The sequence below is a fragment of the Tamandua tetradactyla genome, chromosome 6 (assembly GCF_023851605.1).
Source record: "Tamandua tetradactyla isolate mTamTet1 chromosome 6, mTamTet1.pri, whole genome shotgun sequence".
NCBI classification, from domain to species: domain Eukaryota; kingdom Metazoa; phylum Chordata; class Mammalia; order Pilosa; family Myrmecophagidae; genus Tamandua; species Tamandua tetradactyla.
This window is the reverse complement of record NC_135332.1, coordinates 86,043,627-86,069,292: the sequence shown is the minus strand read 5'-3', so window position 1 is coordinate 86,069,292 and position 25,666 is coordinate 86,043,627. Positions and strand designations below refer to the sequence as shown.

Sequence of the window (25,666 nt, the reverse complement as noted above, 5' to 3'; positions counted from 1 at the left end):
CCAAGAGGTAGCGATCCTCGTCAGCTGGCATTCCAAACAAGAGCACAGCTGGTAACAGGTATCTGTCTACAGGAATGTAAAGTGAAAATAAAGACGGTGATTGAAATGTATGCAACACAACCACCTCTCCTCAGAGTGGGGCCCTGGGTGCCCCCTTGGGTGAGCCTCTGGCTGCCTCTGCCTCCATCTTTCCAGCTGTAAAATGGAAGCCCAGGCCCTGGCTCTTTCTCCAATGCAGAAGCAGGTATTCAGAGAAAGTCTCCCCAAGACTGACCCTCTTGTCCGGCTGTGACCATCTCGAATGCAAACCTGAACTTCTAGCTTGCGTTAAGTTTTCCACTGTGATATGCCTACATCTAAATTTGCACATATTAAGTACTTCTAATAAACTACTTCCAATACAACATATTAGGTGGCAGTTTTGTCTCTGTAATTTTGCCCAGTTTATAAATAGGAAGCTGTAAGACATGTCCCTGCCAGCTCTTCATTTTTAAAATGGGGGAAATGACATCCTGCAGCCAAAGACAAATCTCATTTACAAGTTATTTACATAATTTACAGCCTTGTGTAAGATTTAGAAAGCTAATTTTTAATGACAAAATTACCCATCTAGAAAATATTTTGCTACACATTCCATATTGAGTGTTTTAAAGAGCAAAGGAAAGAAGGAGTTTACTCTAAAACTTATCCATTATAAAAGGAAAACAAAAATTTGTCCCCGTGATTCTAGTTCCACTTTTAACTATGCTTAAAGACAATATTGAACATTTATAGATTAATTCCATTGCAATATCCTGTCTCGAGAAACAGTGCACCCTTTCTGAGAGGAGGCCCCCGGGCAGCGCTTGGCTACTGGGGGGCGGGGGGACAAGCACTGGAGCCCATGCTCACTTTTATTAGAGGAAGTGATGTTGCATTTTAACAACCCTCCCTGATACTTCTTTTTCTGACCATGAGTACCTCGAGGACAAAACCCACCACCCTTAGCTCCAAAGGCTGGCAGGCGCACCCAGCACCCAGTGAGTCATTAGCACCAGCTTATTGAATGAAAGACACTTTCCTCAGTCTCCCCAAACCTGGATTGAAGCACAGGGCTTCTTGGTCTCACCCCCAGCACCTGCCTGGGATGTGCCGCCTCACAGGCAGGGCACAGTGAGTGTATGATGGAAGAATGATGGGCATACAACTCCTTGGGACCAAAAAATGATAGTTGGCATTTCATTCTTTCTAAAATACAATGATCTGGAGAGTGAGGAAGTCCCGACTACCTAATTCAAACACAACACCCTGCATGAAAAGTGTTTCCATGGTCTGGCTGACCACGCTAGCCCTGGCCTGCCCTGTTACTCTGCCTGTAACACTGGAGCCAGGGGCAATTCACACCCCTTTCTGGGCTTGGATGCCTTGGCCATACGGGGAGTGGGGCCCACCGGGATTTCTGCAGGCCCCACTCTGACTCTCCAACAGGATGCTAACCCATTTCAGGTACGTACTGGGATAAAGTGGTGCCATGTGATCAGGGTGAAATGAGCAGGACTGCCTCTCAATCTTCTGCCAGAAATGAAACCATCTTGGGTAGCTGGTTACTGGGTCTGTTTTTTCAAAACAGGAAAACCAACCAAAAGAATGCTATGTGCAGAAGCTCCTTGGATCTCTAGATGTCTTCAGACAAAATAAAATGGCTTTTACTGTATCCTTTTCAACAAAGGAAATTCCTAGAATGGTGTCAAATACGTTTGAAGCACACTGTTAGCATAAGGTGAAAACCTCCCAGGAGAGGGGAGTTACAATTTAATAATTTCACCCAAATCAGCCTTCCTCAAAGTTTTAAACTCACTTGTCACTTCCTCTTCTTCCTAAGGTCTCAGTTGAACACATCCTGCAGAATGCACAGTCATGGCTTACTAGTCACCTGCTCAGCAATATCCGTGATTGGGCAAGAAGAGCAGGACATAAACATAAGCTTGAAAACTGCAACCCCTCTCAAGAGCGTGTGCATTTAACTGCACCGTTATCCGCATGCCCACACGCCTGTGGAATAATGAGATGCATTTTCACTGGGATAGGAAAATCTATAAATGGCAATTCTTGCCAGAGACTTATATTCAAGGACATGGCCCCTGTGGATTTTAATCACTAACCTAACCATGAGTCACACTGAAGTAGGCACAGCTACACAGGTCTCATCACTCAGGCCCCCGGCCCCCTGGCCTCGGATGTCTGTTTCCCCACACAATGCAGGGACTGGAGGAAAATGACGAGCACTCCTGCATTCAAAGTCTGTGATGTTTTCTTTCAGGCAAGCTTTTAAAGAGCAGGCTTTTCCCATAGGAGGAAAAGGTGGGTTTCAAGTTACAACAAACCATACTGGATTCATATTAAGCTACAATGAAAAATGGAAAAGACTGGAGTTTTTCTTTTTTTTGTAAAAAGACATTATAAAATGACCATAAGCTAGTCATCAACTCTACCTTCTGATAGATACCCAATTGTGCATATGATCTTTTGATTAGATGGAGATGTGTCACTGTCCTTTCAAGGTGGGTCTTGATTAGTTCACTGGAGTTCTTTAAAAGAGGAAACATTTTGGAGAAAGCTTAGAGCTAACAGACACAGACATTTGGAGATGCCTGGAGTGCCAATAGAGAGAGGAGACACCTGACACTGACATTTAGAGATGCAGAGCCCAACAGACGTTGCCATGTGCTTTTCTATGAGATGCTAAGCAAGACACAGCCCAGAGTTTTGCCCTGGGGGAGCTAAGTGAAGGCCTATAGACACGTTAGAGAGGAAGTCACTGGCATCAGAAGCTGGAAGCAATGGAATGGGGAACAAGAACCAGCAGACGCCAGCCACGTGCCTTCACATATGACAGACACATCAGCACATCAGCTGTTTTTGAGTTAAGGAAGCTTTTTCTCTGGAAAAAAACTTCTAACTTAATAAATTCCCTTTTTAAAAGCTGCTCCATTTTTAGTATATTGCATTCTGGCAGCATTTAGCAAACTAAAACATTTCCTCTTCTATAATTCTCCTCCTCCCTTGAGTTCTACTTTCTGAACCAGAAGAGGACAAACAGCCTGAGAGGTGAGTGGACTTCTCCTTCCCAGAGGACAGTGCTAGATGGAAAACACCCACCCTACCCACCCTAGCCGGAATGCTGAGCTGTGCTGGGTGGCCTGGCCATGCCACGTGAACTGCAGATGCTGTGGCACTTGCTCAGAGGGAAGGGCTGTTTAGTCCCAAGAGGCTGCAGAGCAATTTGTTTCTAAAACTTTCCTTTTAAAAGGGACCAGGCATTCAAATTGGAGTCTAGCTCTGAGATCTAGCTTTAGCACCTGTACCCACAGCTCGGGGTAGGTACACCGAGCAGGACAGCAGGTGTGGGTGGAAGTGCACGAAATGTCTCCTACAAGGCCCTTCAGTGGCCCCCAGAAGCACTCCAGGAGCGGAGGGTGAGGGCAGCAGTCCACTTTATGGGAACAGGAGCCCACCTTGCTGGGGCCCTGGCTGTGGGAGCCCCAGCACCCAGAGCATCCATCCAGATCTGCCCTCCTCCTCAGGGCAAGCCCGGGTCTTATAATCAACAAATCCCCTCAAAGACACAAACACAGGCCTGTAGGTACTGCCCTGATGGGCTTTGCTGGAACCTCTGAGCCTGAGCCTGAGACAACATGTATTTTTAAAGTTTCCTTTAGCCAAATTATTCAACAAATAAATGAAGGACCCCAAGGCAGTGATGAGACGGTGAAGGCGAACTCCTGGACAGAGATTCTAAAAGCCACGTAGAGGAGCAATTAGCAAGACAGGCCAGGAATGCCACCAGAAAGAAAACGTACAGGAAACACACAACTGCACAGACTGAACCCTGACATAAACTATGGACGACAGCTATTAATGCAATTAGGATAATATTTCAACAATTGTAAATGAGGTACATACTAATGTAAAGGGTTAATAACAAGGAAAAACTGTGCATAAGGATGGGGTGGGGTGGGATATAGGACCTCTACTTTCTGCATGATTTTTCTGTAAACCTACAAGTACTTAAAAAAGATCAGAATGGCCTTGGACTTCTCACTGCCAATACTGGAAGCTAAAAGACACTCAGCACCATCAAAATTCTGAAGACATGTAACCTCCAAATTAGAATTCTACACCCTGCCAAACTGTCAAGGTTTTAACAAAGGATCAAGTAATAATATTTAAGATACGTAAGGTCTTAAATGTAAAATTGCCTCCCGTGCCCCTTTTCTCAGGTAGCTACTACAGGAAATACTTTATCAAAATTAGGTAGTAAAACAAAAGTGACCCAGGATCCAAGAAAAAGGAATCTAACACAGGAAAGCGGCCCAGGAAAGTTCCAGAGTGACTCCAGGCAATAAGCTTAGTGGGTAGCAAGTTCTGACCAAGAAGATGGAGGTGCAGCAGCCATGAAAAGGCCCCCTCAGACCTCCAAATGGGGGAGCGCAATTGGCCACAGGCCACCTGCTCTGCTCTGAAACCATGCTGAGGTCTGCCGAAGGCCATGCCTCCCTCGAGCTGCACCCTCAGAGAGGTTGCACCACAGAGCCCAACAGCTGCCTTGGCTTGAGAACTCCCCCCTGATGGCAGGGCTGGACGCTCTGTAGGCTGCAAAGCAGTCCCTGATGCTTCCACCCATCTCACCCCCTCTCCTGGGCCTTCTCCAGTCCCCTCCCCACCTCTTCTCACTCAGGCGCTTCTATTAATACTCACCCCCCAGCCCCATTCCGCCAAAGAACTGCATGCCAGGTTTGTGGATGAGGCAGATGGAGAGAAGAGTGGCCATGGAGCTCTGCAGAACGCACACCGGCGCTGACCTGTGCTTTGGGAAGTGCTTTTGAAAGAAGTGTAAACACAGATGCTTGGAGGGTCCCTGCTTCAACTGGCACTTCACAAGATTATTCATCCTCTCCATGGCAAAGTGTCCTATTTCCCTCCCTATCAGAGCACACCAGCAGCGATTGGGTTTGCAGGCACCTGCTGGGACCTCAGCTCCAGCATCAAGAAGACAGAAGCAGAGCAGTCCCAGGGGCTGAGACCCCAGCCTTTTACTCCTTCCACAGAGGCCCATGCCAACAGCCAGGACACCGTCCCCAAAGCAAGGAAATTAGCACGGCCTGCCAAGCTTACATTTCACTATATGCATGTTCAGCTGAAGATTACAGAAGTCAACTTGCAACCAAAAATAAAACCCAAAGACTCAAACTTGACTGTGAAAGGTAAACAAACAACAAAAATCTGCACAACTAAGAATGACAACTGGGTCAACCAATGGTCCAGATTCTTCGAAGCAACTCCAGCTCATGTGAGGAGCAGAAATTTAAGAAATCAAACAAAATAAATACAGGAATTATTTCTTTTTTATTTTCCCCAAAATAAATAGCCTATAGGCCAGGCCCAATTGCCTTTCACGCCAGGAACTGGATACTGATTATGATGCTTTCACATTATTTTTTTACAGAGGAGATTTACACAGGAAAAAAACAGTTGCAATTAAAATCTGGGGACCGAGGATCCAAAACAAGAACAACACACTCAGCACTGTACCAGAATGGGGATTGGTACTACTTGGGTACAAGAGCTTCCTGGAGGTTCTCACGAGAAGAAAAGTTCACAGGGCTTGCTGACTAGTTGAGCTTGGAGGTGATGGACACTGCCCCAAGGTGAAAGCCCTAGCGACATGCTGCTTGGCCACGTGCTGGCTGGCTCACCTATTACACAGGGTGGCGACCTCTGCCCTCATACACAGGTCTGTGTGTTGGGGGGACAGCTGCACGCCGGAACGGCACACAGGCATCCTGTGAAGCACCACGTAGACCGTGAACACAGGCACCACAGGCATCTCCACCCCATCACCACCTGGTTTGAGTTCACACAGGTAAGCACCACACCAGGCTGAATGTGAACTTAACTTGGATCTCAACTGTCACTTACTGTATCTTTAAAAAAACAGATAACACTGCAGTAAGTTTAAGGTCTCTGCCTAGGCCAGACAGTGCAACTACAGAAAGTTCAGCTGTGGGCTCCCTAGTGAGCCAGCGAGGAATTTTCAGATAAGCCAGTCTGCCAGGAGGCTGTCACATTACACCCAACATCTGCCAAGGGCATCCAGCTGACTTTAAAAGAAGCAGTTTACATTTTAATGACACATTCAACAAGGAAAATAACTAATTCAACCAAACAGGAAATGCAGCTAAGACACCACTCCTCTTCAGTAAGCCTCAAAACCATCCTGTGAATCCTCAAGGCCTGATGAGGCTGTGGCACCTCAGAAGGCGCACACCCACCAATGCCAAGGGCAGCTCAGAGGGTCTTGGGACGAGAGTGTGGTGGTGGGGGACTGCAAAGATGCAGCTAAGTCCATGCACGGCTGACCAGGAAGACATGCTCTGGCGACCTCCGACACTACATCCCTCTCCAAAGTCGTCATTAACTTGATGTGAAATCCCACACAATGGCTGGCTGAACCACAGGAATTTTGTGGGCTCTGTGTTTATGGCAACACACATGGTGGCATCCTCTCCTTTCTCTTTCAGCTTTTGTTGACTTCCAGCTTCTGGCTGCTTGCATGGCTTCTCTGTCTGTGTCTAGTTTCCTTGGCTTATGTGGACTCCGGTCCTATTGGTTAAGGCCCAGCCTCATCCAGTTTGGGCCACACCTTAACTGATAACATTTACAAATGGGTTCACACCCACAGGACCAGGGCTTGGGACATTTTTTTGTGGGGAAAGGGATTCAACTCCCAACAGCCTTCTGACAACCAAGAAAATGTGGTCTCATTTCACTGAGAAAGTGCTGGATAATTCTCGGCATCAGCTGACACTTATTTCTGTGCAGTGGAGAGTCAGCAGGCAACCGACAGGGAGGCGACAGAAGATCCCCAGCCACCAAGGCTTTGTCAGGGACCACAGAGAAGAGGAGTGGGACCAGGACATCATCCCCATCCAGCATTTCTTACACAGTGTTAGCTCGTCTCCTGAGCACCTATCTCGTGGTGGGCTAGGCTGGAGGACCCCATGTCTTGCTTCTCCCTGTATCTAAAACGCTGGCCTGGGGTTGTCTAGGCCCTCCACACAGTTGATCCTTAAATGTTATGGGGGGGTTAGGGCAAGAGTCCCCATTTAGAGACCCTGAACAAAGGACTGTGGGGGTCAGATGTGGCATCTATCAGTTCAACTTGGTGCACGGCCCACCCACCACAGTAAATGAAAAGAAAAGCAATGGTCTTCGTGTTTACAGATGGTTTTATTACCACAAAGTAGGAAGGGCTCCAAAAATCAGCTAATCCTCTTACTTCTGCTGTCAGAAAAAACAAAATAGCTGATCGTCAACTATAATAAAACTGAAATTACTATTTTCCAGATACTTTCTAAGATTTAAATGTACTCAACTACCCTCTCCACTACAGGTCAACCCAGCTATTTGTTTTCTGCCACCGATTCATCCTAGAGGGCTCAAGGGAGGCACTGATTCCCAGGGGGACAACCAGGCCAGGAGCTTGTTTTGGCTAAAACTCGGGTTTCTGCTGATCTGCAGTGTACAAGGGGTGGCCCCAAAGGTGCCCTGGCCATGCCCTGGGGGGTAGAGTGGCCTCCTACCCCACAAAGGACATCATATGCCAGGTTTCTGAGCTTTGCAATGGCATGTGCTCTTGGCTCTCTGCATATCAGGTATCTCAGGAACATACCTTCCCTCTTCCTCAACAAGGCATTTGTTCATTCCTTCAACAAATACGAAGTGAGCCTTTCCTGTGGGCCCAACCCTGCACTTTGGACCCCTTTGCACAGGGGTCCAAAGATGAGTAAGTGTAGATACTGGATGACTCCACTTTTACAACCAGCATAAAGGTATAATTAGAGGCTTATAATACAGAATATAGGGGACTTAGAGATACATAGAAACTAGAAATGGTTGAACTGTTAGCTAATGAGGTTGAACTCCAATGTAGGGGAATAAATAGAAGTGAAGGTGGTTCTCTAGTGGGTCTATAAGTAATATTATCATAGCGAAGATGAGCAAGACTGAAAGGGGTTGTATAGACCTACGTATTCCGCTGATTCACACTAGAAATACGAATTAGTTCTTGCAAGAATTACTTCAAAGATAAGATTGTTGTACAAAGAGTGTTTAAGTCCAGGGTACAGGGGGAAAACTGCTATTGCATGCTATGGGCTAAGTTAAAAAGGAAAACATCAGCACTACCACAGCAACAGCAGAGGTAAATAATGGGGGGAGAGACAAGAATTAAGAGGAGGTTTAGATTTTCTGTTTGGCAAGGGTGTGTTTATTGGTTTTCTTGCTCTTGGGAACAATGAAATTATTTAAAATGGAGAATGCTGATGGACTGTGGACTTTGGGCAATATACATGATGCCTGATGAATGCAGGTGGCTGAAGGACTCACTGACAGAGAAGTAGATTGGCAAACAACGGTGTATATTTATGAACGAAGGTTGTGCTGCTACAAAAAGGAAAAAAGTTGTGAGGCATGCAACGATGTGAATGAATATGTGGGACATTTAGTGAGGCAAAATAATGTCTGCTGTATGGGGGAACTGGACATCACTGGGTCTTTAGCAGGAACATTTGAGGAAGGGAAAGGGGTGGAGGCCAGAACAGGGTGGGTGAAGGTGGTGCCAGGAAACACGGGGTCTCAGCATGCTGACACTCAGTACCTCATCACAGGTTGGTGGCACGGGGTGAGTGCAGTAAGCATTTTAACAACGTGTTTGAGACAAATGATAACTGAGAATAATTGAGTTAATTATTCACGCCTCTGAATTTCTAAACAGTCCAACCACCCTGAACTATGATTTGAGCTCCACAAAGAAGTGTTTTCAATGAGCCCTGCAATCTCACATGATTCCTTACACTCTCATACAGGAGTTATTAGAAAACAGAAGGAACACTTAGCCGCACCTGTAGAAGGTCTTCTTGGAGCTCTGTCACAGGTGTGTCCTGAACGGGACAAATGCAGACTGCTGACAGGAAGAGAATTCAATCACCCTCAGAGCTGGTGTCTCTGATCTGCTAGATTTCTCTGCATACATGCTACTGGGTACTGTTCACTTCTTAGGCCATGGTAACAGACTACCATAAACTGAGTGGTATGAAACAACAGACACGTATTCTCTCCTAAGTCTGGAGGCCGGAAGTCCAAATCCAGGGGCCAGCAGGGCCCACTCCCTCTGGAGGCTCTACGGGAGTATTCTTTGCCTCCTCCAGCTTCTGCTGGTTCAGGGTCTCCTTGGCTAGTGGCCACATCGCTCCAACCTCTGCCCCATCTTCCCAGGGTCTTCCTCTCTGTGTCTTCTCTTATACGGAAACCTGTCACTGAGTTTAGGGTGCACCCTAACTCCAGGATGACGGCATCTAGAGCGTCTGAAATTAATTACATCTGCAAAGACCCTACTTCCACATAAGGTCATCCACAGGACCTGGGGTTAAGGATGTGGCCACCACCTTTTTCAGGGAGACCTTCCAACCTACTACAGCTATAAAAATAGTCTCACGACTGCCTGCCCCTGTCTGTAGAGCCCACTAAGGCTCTCATGCTAGGAAAGGCTCTTCCTTCTGGTTAACAGAGAGCCTAAACAGTGGAGCTGACATCGAGCCACTGGTTTGTCATACACGCTAGTCAAGCCTCAGCTGGGGCATCAAGTGGCATGCCCCCACTGCCTCTCCCTTCCTCACTTTGAACCAGGCCCTGGCCACTCCCCCTCCAAGCATCCGGCCCAAGCACTAAGCAACCTGAGCGCCTCCCACAGCATCCCTAGTGTCTGATCTAGTTCTCATTTCCCTGGGCATCTGCATGGACACCAGGGGGCTTTGTCTGTGTCTCCTCCAAAAGTTTATCCATGACTCCAAGCAACAGACACCCCTGACTGGGAGACTCACACGGATATGAGCGAAATTTGGAAATATTCAAAATGTAGCTATTAGCTCATAGAAAGCAGCCAAGAGTTACTGAGTGGCAATGACGACAGGCCAGGCCCCATTTGTGCTAAGTGTCTTACACAAGCAGTTAACACTCCCAATGCACACCAGACAGGGAGACTGAGGCACAGCACACTGCAGAGGACTTGCCGAAGGCCACACGGCTCCAGGAGGCAATGGGAGGCCCAGTGCCCCTCTCCCACACCATCTGCATTTGTGCCTGACGTCTGCCTGTCCCCTAGCAGCAGAGAGGAAATATGACAACTCAGAGATTCAAACTCTTTCTATGGACAAGAAATACTTCAGCGTGAAGTTGTTAGAGGAAGATGGACAAGAGGAAAAAATATGGGAAGCACTAAGAAAAAAAAATGGATATAAGGCAAGAAGACCTACATAAACATTCCTTTTCAGGCAAGACTGCAGATTGCAGCAAAGAAAATCAAGCAGTAAACTTGCCCACCCACTAGCCTCCCATTAGAGGGAGGCAGTGAACTGCTGTCACTGCTCATTTTAAAAGTTAAGACCACAGGGTCCGGCCCTGTCCAGCCAAAGTGGAAAAACAATCTCCACAAACATCAGAGGTGTTTGGGTCACCACCCCAAGCGGTGATCAGCACTCTCTCTCTCTTACTTTTTTACCTCCAGCCACCTGTTAAGCCCAGCTGACTACTCTAAAAAAAAGTAAGATATTTTGACTAACTCAAAACTGGCTTTGAGCCTGATGTCTTTCTGTCCCCGAGCAGCAGAGAGGAAATATGACAACTCAGAGATTCTGTTAAAGTTTACCCTGTTAAAGTTCTTGTGAGTTAAAGCAGAGGGGAGACAGCAGCATTTTTTCAGCAACCAATCTGTGAACATTGTCAGATAGGCACGCAACCCCCACCCAGGCAGGATGCCATGCTCATTAACCTTTTCCCAGCCCTGGGTGTCCAGGCCCGCAATAGTGGGCGCCGAGCTCTGGGATGCCCCACACCCACCATGTGGGCACACAGATCATTGGGGAAAAACTTAACAATGACAGAGAGGACAGCAGCAGTGGTAGCTGACAAGGCCTGGGTGCTCACCACCCACCATTCTCAGTTCCAAAGCACTCTCTTTATATAAACTCTTGTAAGTATTTTTAGAAAAAGAGATACTGTTATCCCCAGGGAGAAATAAGGCTACAGAGATGCAAAAGGACAGGGTTTCTTCTCCAAGAGGTTTCAATGTGTGGTTAAGGGAGGCTGCTACCTTCCATCAACAGGAGGGCAGGGACGCGGACATTTGTGTCGCTTGAAGAAATAACGGGAGTCAAAGAGAAACCAGAAACAGACCTTGAGTTATTTCCATGAAGAAAAATGTTACAATTCATCAGAAAAGTTGGTCCATCACCAAACAAAAGAACTATTGGGACCTCACACCACTTCAATCCCATCAAGCCCAAGCTTTCCTGCCCATACTACTTCTTGCCTTCCCCAGGGGCCTCCAGAACCCTTGAGCCTAGAGGTCTGTGTAACAAGGATCTCGCAGCCTGCCAGGGAGACCCCACCCACCTGCAGCACTGCAATGTACCTGAAGTTACCCCTGGGCAGACAATGCTAAGAGAGCCAACAGCTTGGAGGGAGATGGGGCCAAGAGAGCTGGACTCTATCCCCAACTCCCACCCCTTTATACGGATTCAGGAGCTGCCCAAGCTGAGGTCAACCAGAGGGAAGGGCAAAAGAAGTGAAGGCCAAGGGCACAGCCCTCAATGTCTGGGGCACCAGAGGGGCTGGGGGGCCAGCCTTCCAGCAGCCAGGATGTACAAAGGGGTCTTCCTGGGCAGAGAGCATGGTCTGTGAGCTGAATGCCCCCAGCCACTGCCCTGGATGGCCACAAATGATGGATGCACCAAGGAAAGGTGGCTTCGTCCCCCCAGATGCTCTAGCTGAATCTGCGCTCATCACCAAGCAATTTTTTTATTGCCATTTCAACAACAAAAGACTACGTATCAAATTTATATTTTGACTAGGGCGTTTCCTAATATAACTTATGTAGATAGCTTGATTGAACACCATAAGTACTTGGAATCTTGAGTAGGACATGAGATTTTGCTGGTTTGTCCACAGTGATGCCCTGATGAATCCCAGAGTGATTCGATCAGTGAGTGGAAAAGTATTTGCAAAGTCCCCTTTGGGGAATGGTGAGAACGGGAAGACATTCAACTTCCCCAAGCTGAATTCTTGATATTCTCGCAAGCAGTGTGGACAACCAAAGCTACAGGCTGAGCCCCAGTATTGGGCTTTGTTCATATGAAACTTAACCCCACAAAGGATAGTTCAAGCCTACTTAAAATTAGGCCTAAGAGTCACCCCGAAAAGAGTCTCTTTTGTTACTCAGATGTGGCCTCTCTCTCCAGCCAACACAACAAGCAAACTCACCACCCTCCCCGTCTACGTGGGACATAACCCCCAGGGTGTGGACCTTCCTGGCAACGTGGGACAGAAATCCTAGAATGAACTGAGACTCAGCATCAAGGGATTGAGAAAACCTTCTCGACCAAAAGGGGGAAGAGTGAAATGAGACAAAATGTCAATGGTTGAGAGATTCCAAACAGAGTCGAGAGGTTATCCTGGAGGTTATTCCTACGCATTAAGTAGACATCACCTTGTTATTCAAGATGTAATGCAGAGGCTGGAGGGAAGTGCCTGAAAATGTAGAGCTGTGTTCCAGTAGCCATGTTTCCTGATGATGATTGAATAATGAATGATACAGCTTTCACAATGTGACTGTGTGGTTGTGAAAACCTTGTGTCTGATGCTCCTTTTATACACCTTGTCAACAGACGAGTAGAACATATGGAATAAAAATAAATAATAGGGGAACAAATGTTAAAACAAATTTAGTTTGAAATGCTAGTGATCAATGAAAGGGAGGGGTAAGGCATATGGTTATGTATAATCTTTTTTTTTCTGTTTTCATTTTATTTCTTTTTCTGTTGTCTTTTTATTTCTTTTTCTGAGTTGATGCAAAGATGCAAATGTTCTAAGAAATGATGAATATGCAACTATGTGATATTGTGAATTAATGATTCTATATGTAGAACGGAATGATCATATGTTAACGTTTTTGTTCGTTTGTTGTTAAATTTTTTAATTAATAAATAAATAAAGTAAAAAAAAAAGACTATGTATCAGTTGCTGTAAGGACAATAAAATACCCTCCTTGAGGGTAAAATCGTTTTAGTTGCTATATCTGTGTTAAGTCACCTGCCTACGAGGACGGCATGAGTTTAATAACTTCAGAAACATTCCATGATGAGCTATCTCACACGTATTTTCAATTAGTGGGTTACTCCTGGATTAAAACAACTCTTTCATTCATTTTTAGAGTAGAACTCACAGGGTTTAAACTAATTTCCTTCTGTTTTCAGCTTACTTACTTTCAACGGAAAAGTTTTCTTTGGGGTATCAACCTTAGAAAAGAGAAAAGGCAGACATGCCATGCTTTGAGATTTCAAAACACAAATTATAAACTAAGGTTTTATAAGGTGAGATATTAATCAAGTGTTTTTTTCAAGCACTTAACCCCTTTTGCTAACATAAGGAATATGTACACAGTACATGTCCTAAGCTATAAATGGGGAAAGAGTGCAGTCAGAAATTTGACAAGGCAAACTATTCAGAGCACGTATGTCTTGATTATCTATTGCTACAGAACAAATTACCCACAACTCAGTATCTGAAAAAGAGGCTTTCTCTCTCATTTTCTAGGGGTCAGGAACAGGCGTGGCCTGGCTGTGGCCAGAGCTGAGAGAGACCTGCCCACTTCACAGGATTCACTCCTTACGGGCTCTTAGATTGACAGCCTCGGCTTCTTGTGGCTGGGGACCTCAGTTTCCTGCCACACTTACCTCTCCAACAAGGCAGCCTGCTTCAACCTTTGCAAGCCTTCAGAGCCATTTAGCAAAACAGCACAACCTTTTGTCCCTCATCACAGACGTCATGACATCCCCACAACCTTGCCAGATTCTACTGGCCAAAAGCAGAGAGGTAGGGGTCACACAGACCTGTAACACCAGGGATCAGGCCACGGGGCCCATCCCAGAGGCTGTTCGCCAAAGAACGAGTGCCAGGGGATCGCAGATTCCCTGCCCCATCTGTGGGTCAGCAATTTTACTTATTAGAAATCAAATCATTTCTCGTAAATCATTATTTTGGAAAATAAAAGTCTAAAAAACAATGATCTCAAGCTTAACCTTAAGAAACTAGAAAAAAAGGGCAAATTAAAACACGTAAGCAGAAGGGGGAAAAAGCAGAAATTAATAAATTAAGGAATGGACAAATAGAGAAAATCAAAGAAACTGAAAGCTGATTCTTTGTAAGACAAACTATCAAGGCTCATTCAAGAAGAAACAGATAACCTAAATATCCCTATTTCTAAATTTAATTCATAGTTTAAAAACCTTTCCCCCAAAGAACTCCTGGCCCAGATGACCTCACTGGTGAATTTTACTAAACATTTAACGAATAAATAAAATAAATTCTATACGATGTTTCCAGATAATGAGTTGAGGAACTATTTCTCAACACATTCTATGAAGCCAGCATTGCCCTAATACCAAAACAAGGTAAAGACATTACAAGAAAACTATATACCAATATCCCTCATGAATACAAAAAGTCTTATGAAAATATTAGTGAATTGAACTCAACCATATTTAAAAAGGATAATTATGACTAAGAGGAGTTTATTGCAGGCTACAAGGTCAGTATAATATTCAAAGATAAATCAATGTAATTAATCTACATACTGACCAAAACTAAAAACCATATGGCCATCTCCTTAGATACAGAAAAAGCAATGGAAAAAATCCAATACCTATTGATGATAAATATTATCAGTAAACTAGGAATACATAGGAACTTCTCTCAATCTGATAAAAGATATGTATAAAAAAATAGATAGCTAGTGGCATATTCTTAATGTGAAATATTGAATGCTTTCCCCTTAGATAGGAAAAGGGTAGGAATGTCTGTTCTCATCACTGCTCCTCAATATTGTATTAGGTTGTAACATGTGCCAAAAAAAAAAAAAAAAGGCATGAAAAAGGTATCAAGATTGGAAAGGAAAGCATAAATTGCCTTTATTTAACATGATTGTATATGCAGAAAATCCAGAGGAATCTATATAAAAAGCTGTCAGAACAAATTAGTGAGTATAGTAGGGTTTTAGGACACAAGGTTGTTACGTAAAAACAAAATTTATATTTCTAGATGAGGGAATGAACAATCAGAAACTTGAATGAAAACAGTACATTTGCAATAGCATAACACAATTAAACACCTAAAGATAAACTTAAAATCTGCTTGAGAACAAATATATTTTTCCAGATAATGAAAGAGTTGAGGAAATATTTTTGCCATACAAATATGTGTGTACAGCAAAACTTACCAAGTCTTCGTAGGAGATGTTGAAGACCTAAGTACAGGGAAAAGATTTTCTGTATTCATGAACTAGAAGACTCTATATCATTAAGATGCGGATTCTCCCTAAATTGATCTGTAGCTTCAATACAATATGAGTAAGAACTCAATTTTATTATAGAAACTGATAAGACAATTATAAAACTTACATGGAAATGTTAAGGACCTAAAATAGCTTAAACAAGCTAAAAAATGCAGAATAAAGTCAGAGAACATCTCCTAATTTCAAGGGGTATCCTAAAGCTGGAATAATTATGGCATTGGGTGGTGAAGGATAGGGTTGTAGATCAATGGAACAGAATAAAGAGTCTAGAAACGGGTTCACCTATAGTCAGTTGATTTTCAACAGGCGTGCCAGGGAATTCAGTGGGAAAGGATGGGATGATATTGAGAGTTACTGATTATATACCAAGAATGGGATGATCATATGGTAAGAATGTTCATGTCTGTATGTTGCTATGTTTAAAAAAATTTTTTTAATTAAAAAAAGAAAAACTGATACACAAAAATTTCATAAAAATCAAAAAACTTGCTTTCTGAAAAATACCATTAAGAAAATGAAACAGCAAACCACTGACTGAGATGAAATTTGCAAAACATAAAGCTAATAAAGGACTTTTATCAGGAACGTATGAAGAACTCCTGCAATTAAGAAGAAAAAGAAACAACCTGATTAATAAAAAATCTGAACAGGCACTTCACCCAAGAAGACTGAATAGAAGACTAAATATTCAATAAGCACATAAAAAGATGCTCAATATCATTAGTCACTGGGGAAATGCAAATGAAAACCCATGAAACAGCACTACACGCCCACTTCAATGACTACAATTTAAAAGATGGACAATACCAAGTACAAGGATGCGGATAAATAGGAACTCTCCTACACTGCTGGGTTGGAATGCAAAATTGCAGTCATTCTGGAAAAGTTTGGTTTTTTCTTATTAAGAAACCTACAGTTGGCACATGACCCAGCAATCCCACTCCCAGATGTGTACCCATAAGAAATGAAAATGCATACCCACACAAAGACAGGTAGCTGATTGTTCATAGCAGCTTTATTCATAATAAATAGAAATAACCCAAATGCCCATCAACTGATTAAGGGAGAAACAAACTGTGCTATGTCCATTCCATGGAATACTAGCCAGCCTTCAAAAGGGAAGGGATTCAGGCTGTCACATGAGTGGATCAATTGCAAAAGCACTATGCTAAGTGAAAAGAAGCCAGGCCACATACCATGTGATTCCATTTACATATACGAAATTCCAGGAAGGGAAACTACAGGGACAAAGAGGTCAACACTCCTTTGCAACATGAACAAGATAAAATGCTCACTGCCCAGATATGCCTAAAGACTGAGAGAAAGATCAAAAGAGAGGGAGAAGGTGTAACTGAGAAGTTAGGATTTAACAAATGAACATGACCACTTACTCATTATACAGAGATTTCTTTTTAGTTTCTAGTGTATTAGAATAGCCAGAAGGAAATTCTTGAAAAATTGTTAAATTATAATCCAGTAGCCTTCATCTTTGATAATGACTGTATAATTATATAGCTTTTATCGTGTGACTGTGTGATTGTAAAACCTTGTGACTGACACTCCATTTATCCAGTGTATAGACAGAGGAGTAATAAAATAAAGGCAAAAATAATAGGAGGAATAAGGGGTGTGGGATGTTTTGGGTTCTCTTTTTTATTTTTATTTCTGTTTTTGGAGTAATTAAAATGTTCTAAAATTGAGTGTGGTGATAAATGCACAACTATATGATGACACTGTGAGCCACTGATTGTATACTTTTATATGGGATGTGAACATACCTCAATAAAAGTGCATTTAAAAAAAACTACAGGGACCGAGGTGGGCTGGTGGTTTCTGGGGGTGAAGGGAGAGGACAAATGAGAAGGGGGACTGGAGAGCCTTTGGGGGTGATGAAAAGATTTTAGATCTTAATTTTGGTGACATTACATACTGCAGACATCTATTAAAGCTGATCAAACTGCATACTTAGAGAGGAAGAACTGTACTATTTCATTACCAGTTTCAATAATTATTAATATACAAAATTCAGTAATAAAGACCTTAACCATAGGTAGGGCAGACAACTTCTGGGAGAAACTCTGACTCAAATCAGAGCGCTATATCGGGTTTTACGTGCATAGGCGCCGTACAAGTACAACTTGCATTAGGTGCTGCTGGTCTACCTATGAAACATCCAAGTTCAAGGGCCCCACCCCACTGCTGCACATGCACTAGGTGTGCACAGCTTTCCATGGACCCAGAATGTTTAAAGTCAAGAGTGACTTTCACCCACCTCCTGCCAGTTTGCCATAGCCTCACTCAAGGCAATTCTCCCATTTTCATCTGAGAGTATCTAAAATCTACACTGGTCTCATATAATACATACTCAAAATCAAACTATTAAAAGTGCTAGAAGTTATATGGAAATTGAGACTCACAATCTACAACGTGAAAACTCCCCCGAGTTATGTTAGTGCTGGTCTTCAACCCACACACACAGACTCCACTATAAAGAAGATATGGGTAACAGTTCCCAAACGCCAACCACTTGGACCTTCAACCTATTTCTCAGTCACCTGGGGTTGTGAATTTTATATCTGTCACCACAGCCATGGAGGTGAAATGGAAACACACCACCCAATTTCTACTTCTTACGGCTTTAGCAGAGTCAAAACAATTGTTTTTGTAATCATGTTAGCTGCGGTGCCAAATTCAAGCCCTTAAACACTGAAAGAACAAAACTGTTCAGCAAATTAACAGCTACTCAACTTCTCCCCTCCTGGGGACTAGCATACAGGGCTTCTTACAGTTCCTTGAACAAACTGAACCCTCTCTGTCCCTGGTCATCTGGATGTGCCAGGCTTGTCAGCTTGGTGCCCCTCACCCTGCTCTCCATACCCCAGAGTGGGACCACTGAGAGGACCTCCCATGCCCGCCCCCACCCCATCACCTCACAGCACCACTCACGAAGTGGCACCTATTTATCTCATCACTGTTGCCCTGCCTACTTGCTGGAACTAAGCCACATGAGGACAGATGAGGGGTCCTGGCCACCCCCAGCACCTTGACTATGATGGACTCCTAAGGACCGGTGGCAGAACAAATGCAAAGATGAACGGACAAACGAATGGCCTAGGTTTATCCACGCTCTGCCATTCCCCAGCCCTCTAGAAAAGAGTCCTTGACCCTGTCTATGCCACTGGCCCTTTGGCAGTCTACTGAAGCTGCCTCAGAACAAGATTTCTAAAGATGCAAAATACAAATTATAGGATTGCAAATGGGATAATGTAGAAATACTTTAATAGAAATACTGAAAGTAACATGTATGCTTCCTTATGAAATAAGATCTAGGGATGGAAAGAGTAAGTGCTATAATTTTGGAATAACAATAAGTATAAATGGTATTTCAAGAGATGTGCTACCACTGCAATGTGATAGGAAATCTATGTTTACTGTTGCTACTGGGGACTGCTGCCCATGTTTATAATGGAAGGAAATGCTATAATTTCAGATTGGACTTCCATTCATACACCTCACTGACAGTTTGCATTATAGTGGGGCTAGTCACCTCTCACTGAAGAAAAAAATGTTACTATATTTGTAGCAAGAACCATTCCTAAAATAACCAATATAAACAGATTAAAAATATTTTTCCATTTATATACGGAATTCTAGGAAAACACAGCTGTTTTTGAATTGCTTGGTCCTTTCCCCCAGATCTCTTAAAAGGCTAAGAAGTTGGAAATTTGCAAATTGTTTCAATTCCTTAGACAATAAGGAATATTAAACGATTTGGCATTTCCCTAGCAGTTGTCTGGAAAGGACACTACCATCTCATGCCTGGAAATGCTAACTGGACTGTGTCACTGAATCCCAGGTTTTTAGAAAGACTCAGATTTAAGTTGACAACGAAATGACAATAAAGAAGGTGACATTATTCAGTATTTCCTGGGGCCTGGTCGTTGTTCTAAGCTCCTGCCTTGTATTCTCTGTATGCGGTTGGTCCCGTGAATCCCCTACTTCACAGACAAGAAGACTGGGGGGGTTGAGAAAAGCTCAGTGACACTGCGATGCTGGGGAAGCTGGGCCCCACCTGTAGCATCATCACACAGCAGTGGCCCATTTGGGCCCAAAAGGCTCAGCCACACCACATCACCACGACCTGCTACTTCATGTCGAGATCCAAGGAGCACTCCTGCCCTGGTGTAAGACCAGAAGAAAAGCTGTCAGCAGGCTGAAGGGACAGAGGACAAAGACCGGGAGCTCTAGGGCTCTTGAGGACATTTGTCCTTTGACTGCGTATTACTGGTCAGAGGAAACGGGCTGGTATTTATGCCCTCACTCAAGCCACTGGCACCTTGTGTGCCCGCGTGAGCGGCACTTACTCACCGATTTGTAACAGTATTGGCGTGACCAGAGCTGTTTCCATGGCGTAACAGAACTCCCTGCCAAACATCACGGCCCCATGCATCACCCACAGACGCAAGGGGATCCGGTCGATGGAGCCTTCACTGATGGTCTCGTCGCGGTTCTCAGCCTCCTTGTGTCTGGGTTTCTGTGGGTCCGGCACGGGCACAGGTAACTCCTGAACTTGCATAGATTCTGAGTCGGCATTCTGCGGAGCCATTTTCATTACCACCAAAATATATATATATATATATATATATATATGTATTCTATCTATATAAATAACACTATCATATATCTTTAATGATAAATTAAGATGTCTTCTCTTTCTGCTTCAGTTGTGTTCCTCAGGCAAGTAATACTTATATTCCTCTTTGTACAAATAGATATCTCACAACTTCTCACAATCAGATGAGACATGCAGCAAAACAAAATGATTTTTGGTTGTATTTGCAACATATGGCTTGCTGGTTTACTGTGAATTAGAGTTAAAAATCCATAACTGCCATTCAGTTAATACCAGTTTCATCATTATTACTGAAGAGGTGCTGAAGTTATCTTTCTTGCTACAGAGAGGTGGCGAGGCGACACAAAAAGGCAGTCCACTGTTAATCCCCATCGAGCGACTGGTTGATCTGCAAGAGAGGAAACACAACCCAACCAGAGTCAGAGCGGGGCTGGCCCCGAGCCCCTCCCCACGGGCAATCTAGGCACCCCAGGGGGCCTGAGACCCGCAGGAGAATTCTACAGGCCTCTCTGGTCTTGGTTCTCTGGTGCTTACTCGGAATATATGTGTGGAACAGCAAAACCTAGTTTCTAAAAAAAGGCATTTTCTGGTGGAGAACTGGATCCTGGGGGTAGAATAAAGATCGGTGTAACAAGGGAAAGCAGCATCAGAGAAGACAAGTGGGCCACAAACAGACCATGCGCTCACGCTTTCAGCTGCAGTGCCATGCGCTGGTCTCGTGGGCCATAAACACATCTGCACGTGAAGGTGGTCAGTGGCACCCTCCAGGCCTGCCCACACTGGGGGCGCAGAAAGGTAAAGGCAGAGCGGGGGTGGGGTGGGGTAGGGGGGGTGAAGCAGGTCGAAGGGAACTCAAAAAGGAAACTTCAAGTGGGAGAGGGCCAGAGGAAGCCCTGAGATTCACACCAGGAACAGAAACTCAAGGTCTGCCCTTTTGAGAGTCAAGCTACAGCCCCTCTCACCAGAGAAATGTGCATACATGCCAAATTCTGAATATAGTATCTAGGGGCTCCCAGGTCCCCATCCAAGCCCACTCGTGGCACCCTAGGAGGGTACACGACCTCCACAAGTCCAGCCCTGAAGTTCCCGCCACCCTGGTTCCTGTGCCCTGGTTTTGTGACAGTCTCTACCTGGGTGAACACACACTATAAGAGAGCCCTGGATGCTGAGAAGGTGAGTAACTGGAAACTTCCCCCTTAGATACTTTTCAGAACAAGGTCAACCTCTCCCATGCAAGGCACAATCAGGACTGTGGTTACATACCCCGCCCCCCTGGAGCCGGGTCTCCAGACATGGCAGTTCCAGGCCAGTTTGCAGGGCTATAAAATAAGCGACCTTCAGAACCCGAGACAAAATGATGCTCACAATTCCCATTAAGGGAGGGCTGTGGGTTAATATCTCACCAAAAACTTCTCCACTGGTTAAATAAAAATATTTCTAGGTCCTAGTCACTGACAGATGGTCTTAATGAGCAACTCCTCCCTGTTCCCCCAGAAGGAAGCAGAATAGGCAAGAGTCAGTCACTCGGGACCCTCTCCGGGGAAAGCCCCAGGACCCAGATGGCAAGTCCCCAGGCAGGCGTCAGCTGCCGAGAAGCCACCAGGGTTAGGGCAAGTGGGAAGGCCAGAGCTACTCCTCCCAGGAGGTTCCCTGGAAGAAGGTCCTTTCTGCAAACCCCCATTCCAGATCCTTCTTATGTTCGCCTTCTGGCTGCAGTCTAAACCTAGGGCCATACTGATTTCTTAGGAATAAAAGCTGAGTAGTGCTATCTATACCTTTGCTTCTTGTGTCCCCCAAACTTCACTACAACTCCACATTGCAGCCCTTATTTGAAAATTCTTTTAAATCCATCAAATGCTAACATATAACCATTTTAAATAAATTCAGTTTTTCTAAACCGTGCCTCGTACAAAAAATATGGAACTATTAAACTTTACTACTGGGAAAACCCCTGATACTGTTTCAAACATTAGGTACTCCCAAGGCAATAGGCCAAGCCCTTGATCTTATGGCTTGCTCTTGTGAAGTTTATGTATATAGTGGAAAAGATTAGCCTACCTATAGTTATGCCTTAGAGTTATTTCCAGAGGACCTCTTCTGTTGCTCAGATGTGGCCTTGCTCTCTCTAAACCCAACTCTGCAAGTGAAATCACTGCCTTCCCCCCTAAGTGGGACATGACATCCAGGGGTGAAAGTTCCTCTGGCGGCATGGGAGATGAATCCCAGGGATGAGCCTGGCCCTGGTACCGTGGGATTAACAATGCCATCCTGACCAAAAGGAAAAAAAAGAAGGGTAATAAATAAGGTATCAGTGGCTGAAAGAGTTTAAAGAGTTGAGAGGCTACTCTGGAGGTCACTTTTATGCAAGCTTCAGTTAGACATTACTACCTATCATAACTTTGCCAAATTCCAACCAAAACCATTCCTGCCAATCCTAAAGAACAGGGCTTTACCTGAGCTTCTACAAAGGTAACATATATTATGGTAACTTTCCAGAATCTTACAACCTCCACATGGGTTCCTAGCCCAAATAAGTCCTGAAATGCTTTGGGGCCCAGTCTACAAAACATCAACGGTTTCATCCTCCTATTCCATATCATCAATAGCCATTTCCAACCTGAAAAGGTTAGAATGGCCATAGCCCAATTAACCCTAAAGATTGGAAGAAAGATAAAGTAGATGGTGAAGTTACCCAGAGCATGTAGGGTTTAATAAATAAGTATGATTGCTGAATCATTATACTGATAATTTCTTTTAATCTCCAGTATCTTAGAGCAGTTAGAAATAAGAACCTAAAATTATGGAATTGTAGCCCATATCAAACTCTGAAATTTGTTCTACAAATAACTGTTGCAGTGTGCTTTGAAATTTATTGCTTTTTTGTGTATATGTTATCTTTCACAACAAAGTAAGGAAAAAAAATTTCATTTTATTAGGAAATTATTTCTAATATATACAAAAGAAACAGAATAGTATAATAAACCATCCAACTTTAACGATTATCGAACTATCTTTTCTGAGCCACTCCTATGCTAGGACAAACTCTGATTTTCCCTTCTTGTCAGCCTGTCATTGGTACATCAAATTAGTTTCAATGACTTTAAATGCCTTCTTCCACCAGGTAAGAGGGATCATTTTTATGTTTCATGTGAAGAAAGTGTTTCAAGACATTTTTTTAAAACCAAAATAGATCAGCTGGGCTTTTGACAGAAATAATAGTAATCAGCTTCCTAGAAAGTGCTGGTGGCTTGATTAGAAACCTCAGACCCTCCAGTCTGTTCACATACTACTGCCCCTGTTGTCTTTCCAAGACCCTCACCTCACATAAAGCAGCAGTCTTTGCTCATTAGCAGCTAAAAATCAGGCAACAAACCTCGGTAATAAGTACACTTGAATTATTCAAGGCAGCAGTTCTCAACTGGGGACAGTTCTGCGCGCACCCACCCACCCACCCCCCCTCCCCCCACACACACACCTGACAATGCAGGAGGCACCTATGGTTGTTCTGGCTCCAAGCACAACAGGAGGCAGAGGCCAAGGATGCTGCTATACATCCCATAGTGCACAGGACGTCCCACAGCAAAAATGATCCAGCCCAAAATGTCAGCAGTGCTGAGGCGGAGAAACCCGTCTCTACGCCTACGAACAGGAAAAGGATTTTCTTGAAAAATGCTAAAACCCTTGATTATTACATTTTGAATCAATCAGACCAAACTGGCAAATTTACTCCATAGCAAGAGAGGATATTTTAGGCTTTACAAGCCACAGTCTCCCTTGGTCGCACAGTCTTCTTTTTTTGTTGCTGTTTTTTAATAGCCCTTTCAAAATATAAACCATTCTTTAACTTGCTGGCTGCCCATATCCAGGCTGCAAGCTGCATTTAGCCCACGGGCCACAGTGTGCCTACTCTGCACTCGAGTGGAGTCACGAACGTCACAATTCCAACGTCCAACAGCTTTCTTCTCTACCAATCAACAGAAAGGTGGTGGGTAGGGGGTGGTGGCCAGGCCTCCAATACCCACCCAACCCCATGACCACTGGTTTTAACTGAATTGTCTTATCAAAATCTTTCCTCAAACAGAATGGAAAAATGCATGTGAGAGCGAGCTACAAGCACCCTTGGTCCTGCTAACTTGAAAGTGACCTCTAGCATTAGGCTTGGAGGGAAAATAGTGCATAATATTCCTTTCCAGTCTACTAAATACTTCAGGCAGTGCCAGTTCTTAGAAGCTTGCTTCCAAAGAGAAGGTGAAGCTACAGTCACTGACAAGCCATGAAGACACATCATGGCTGTGCAATACGCACTCGAGTTTCAGGTTCCAACCATAGGCCTAAGCAGATATCTGGTAAGTGGTTTGAGGAGTCAGCTAAATATTTCTAAGTAAGATATCTTTTTTGACCTGGGAAAAGTCTAGGAGTTCATAAAACTTAACACTTAGGGAGAGGTAGACTTTGTGTCCTTAATAATAAAACTATCAAATTGATACAGAATTCCCTCTAAAATTCAAAGTAAATTATTACATTTGAGTTACTTATAAAATGTTTGAAGTTTCCTTACCAAATTTCTGAAGATGGTAAAACTTCATCTTAGGAAGAAAATGAAAAGGAGGATGATTAGCAGGTTGACACAAAAGTAACCAGCTCTATGCTTCCTAAACCTCCTGAGGGCCAGGAGAGTCTCTTAATTGCCTTTCCATCTCCAACACAGTCAGGTGCCAGCAAGCAACCAAACAGCTGGACACAGTGACTTAAACTGTCAGCAAGTTTTACACCTAGAGCACTGCTGAGTTAATCCAGTTTAGAGTTCAAATGAGCACACAGGCCCTGCATTAACCTCGCTGCACATGTGGCCTTCTAAAGGGGAACCTGCCAGGAGTGGGTTCAAGACTCACCCAGTAGGCCCCTTCTCTGGGGTACCCACCCATGGCAGTGCTGTGGCCTTCTAGTGGGACTGGTCAGTGGTCCAGTTATTGTTGTCGCTTGCATCCTTCAATCCCTCTCTCACAACTCCCCAGAGCTCACACTTTAAAAAGGTCCCTGAAGATGTCCTCATATATATTGGGGTAGTGAAAGCATGGCTATATGATTGTATCAGGGACCCTTGATTTTTTACTTAGGTTGGAATGTATGAAGCTTGAATAAAACTGTTTAAAAGTGAATAGAGAGATACAAGTGCTAGAGAAAATGTGGAGAAAGATGTACCTGTTCACTGTTGGTAGGGAAGCTGAGAGGTGCAGCCCCTCTGGAGGACAGTGTGGTGGTTCCACAAGAGGCTAGGGGTGGGGTTGCCATATGATTCTGCGACCCCATTACTACATAAATGCTTGGAAGAACTGAGAACAGGGACACGAATGGACATTTGCATACTGGTGTTTATGGTGACAGTGTTCCTGACTTGCAATGGATGGAGGTACTTTAAAGGTACACTGACCCAGAAGTGTAAGGCAGAATGATGGTATGCATACAACAGACTACTGAGTGACCGCAAGAATGAACGAAGTTGTGGGGCAGGCAACTAGTCCAAACTAGGTGGCCCAGAAGGGTGGCTTCCATAATCACTGAAGGCTTCAATAACACTTTGCTCATCA

General features: G+C 44.1%; 1 protein-coding gene across 1 annotated transcript in view; it reads right to left on the bottom strand.

Moving 5' to 3' along the window:
• SLC45A4 (solute carrier family 45 member 4) overlaps positions 1-20,058 on the bottom strand; it is a 48,411-nt gene extending 28,353 nt beyond the window's left edge. Inside the window, exon 1 of the mRNA XM_077166673.1 lies at positions 19,814-20,058. Within this exon, the coding sequence (XP_077022788.1) occupies positions 19,814-20,057 (244 nt within the window). The 5' untranslated portion in view covers position 20,058. The remainder of the gene's footprint in view (positions 1-19,813) is intronic.
• Between the last annotated feature and the right edge of the window lie 5,608 nt (positions 20,059-25,666).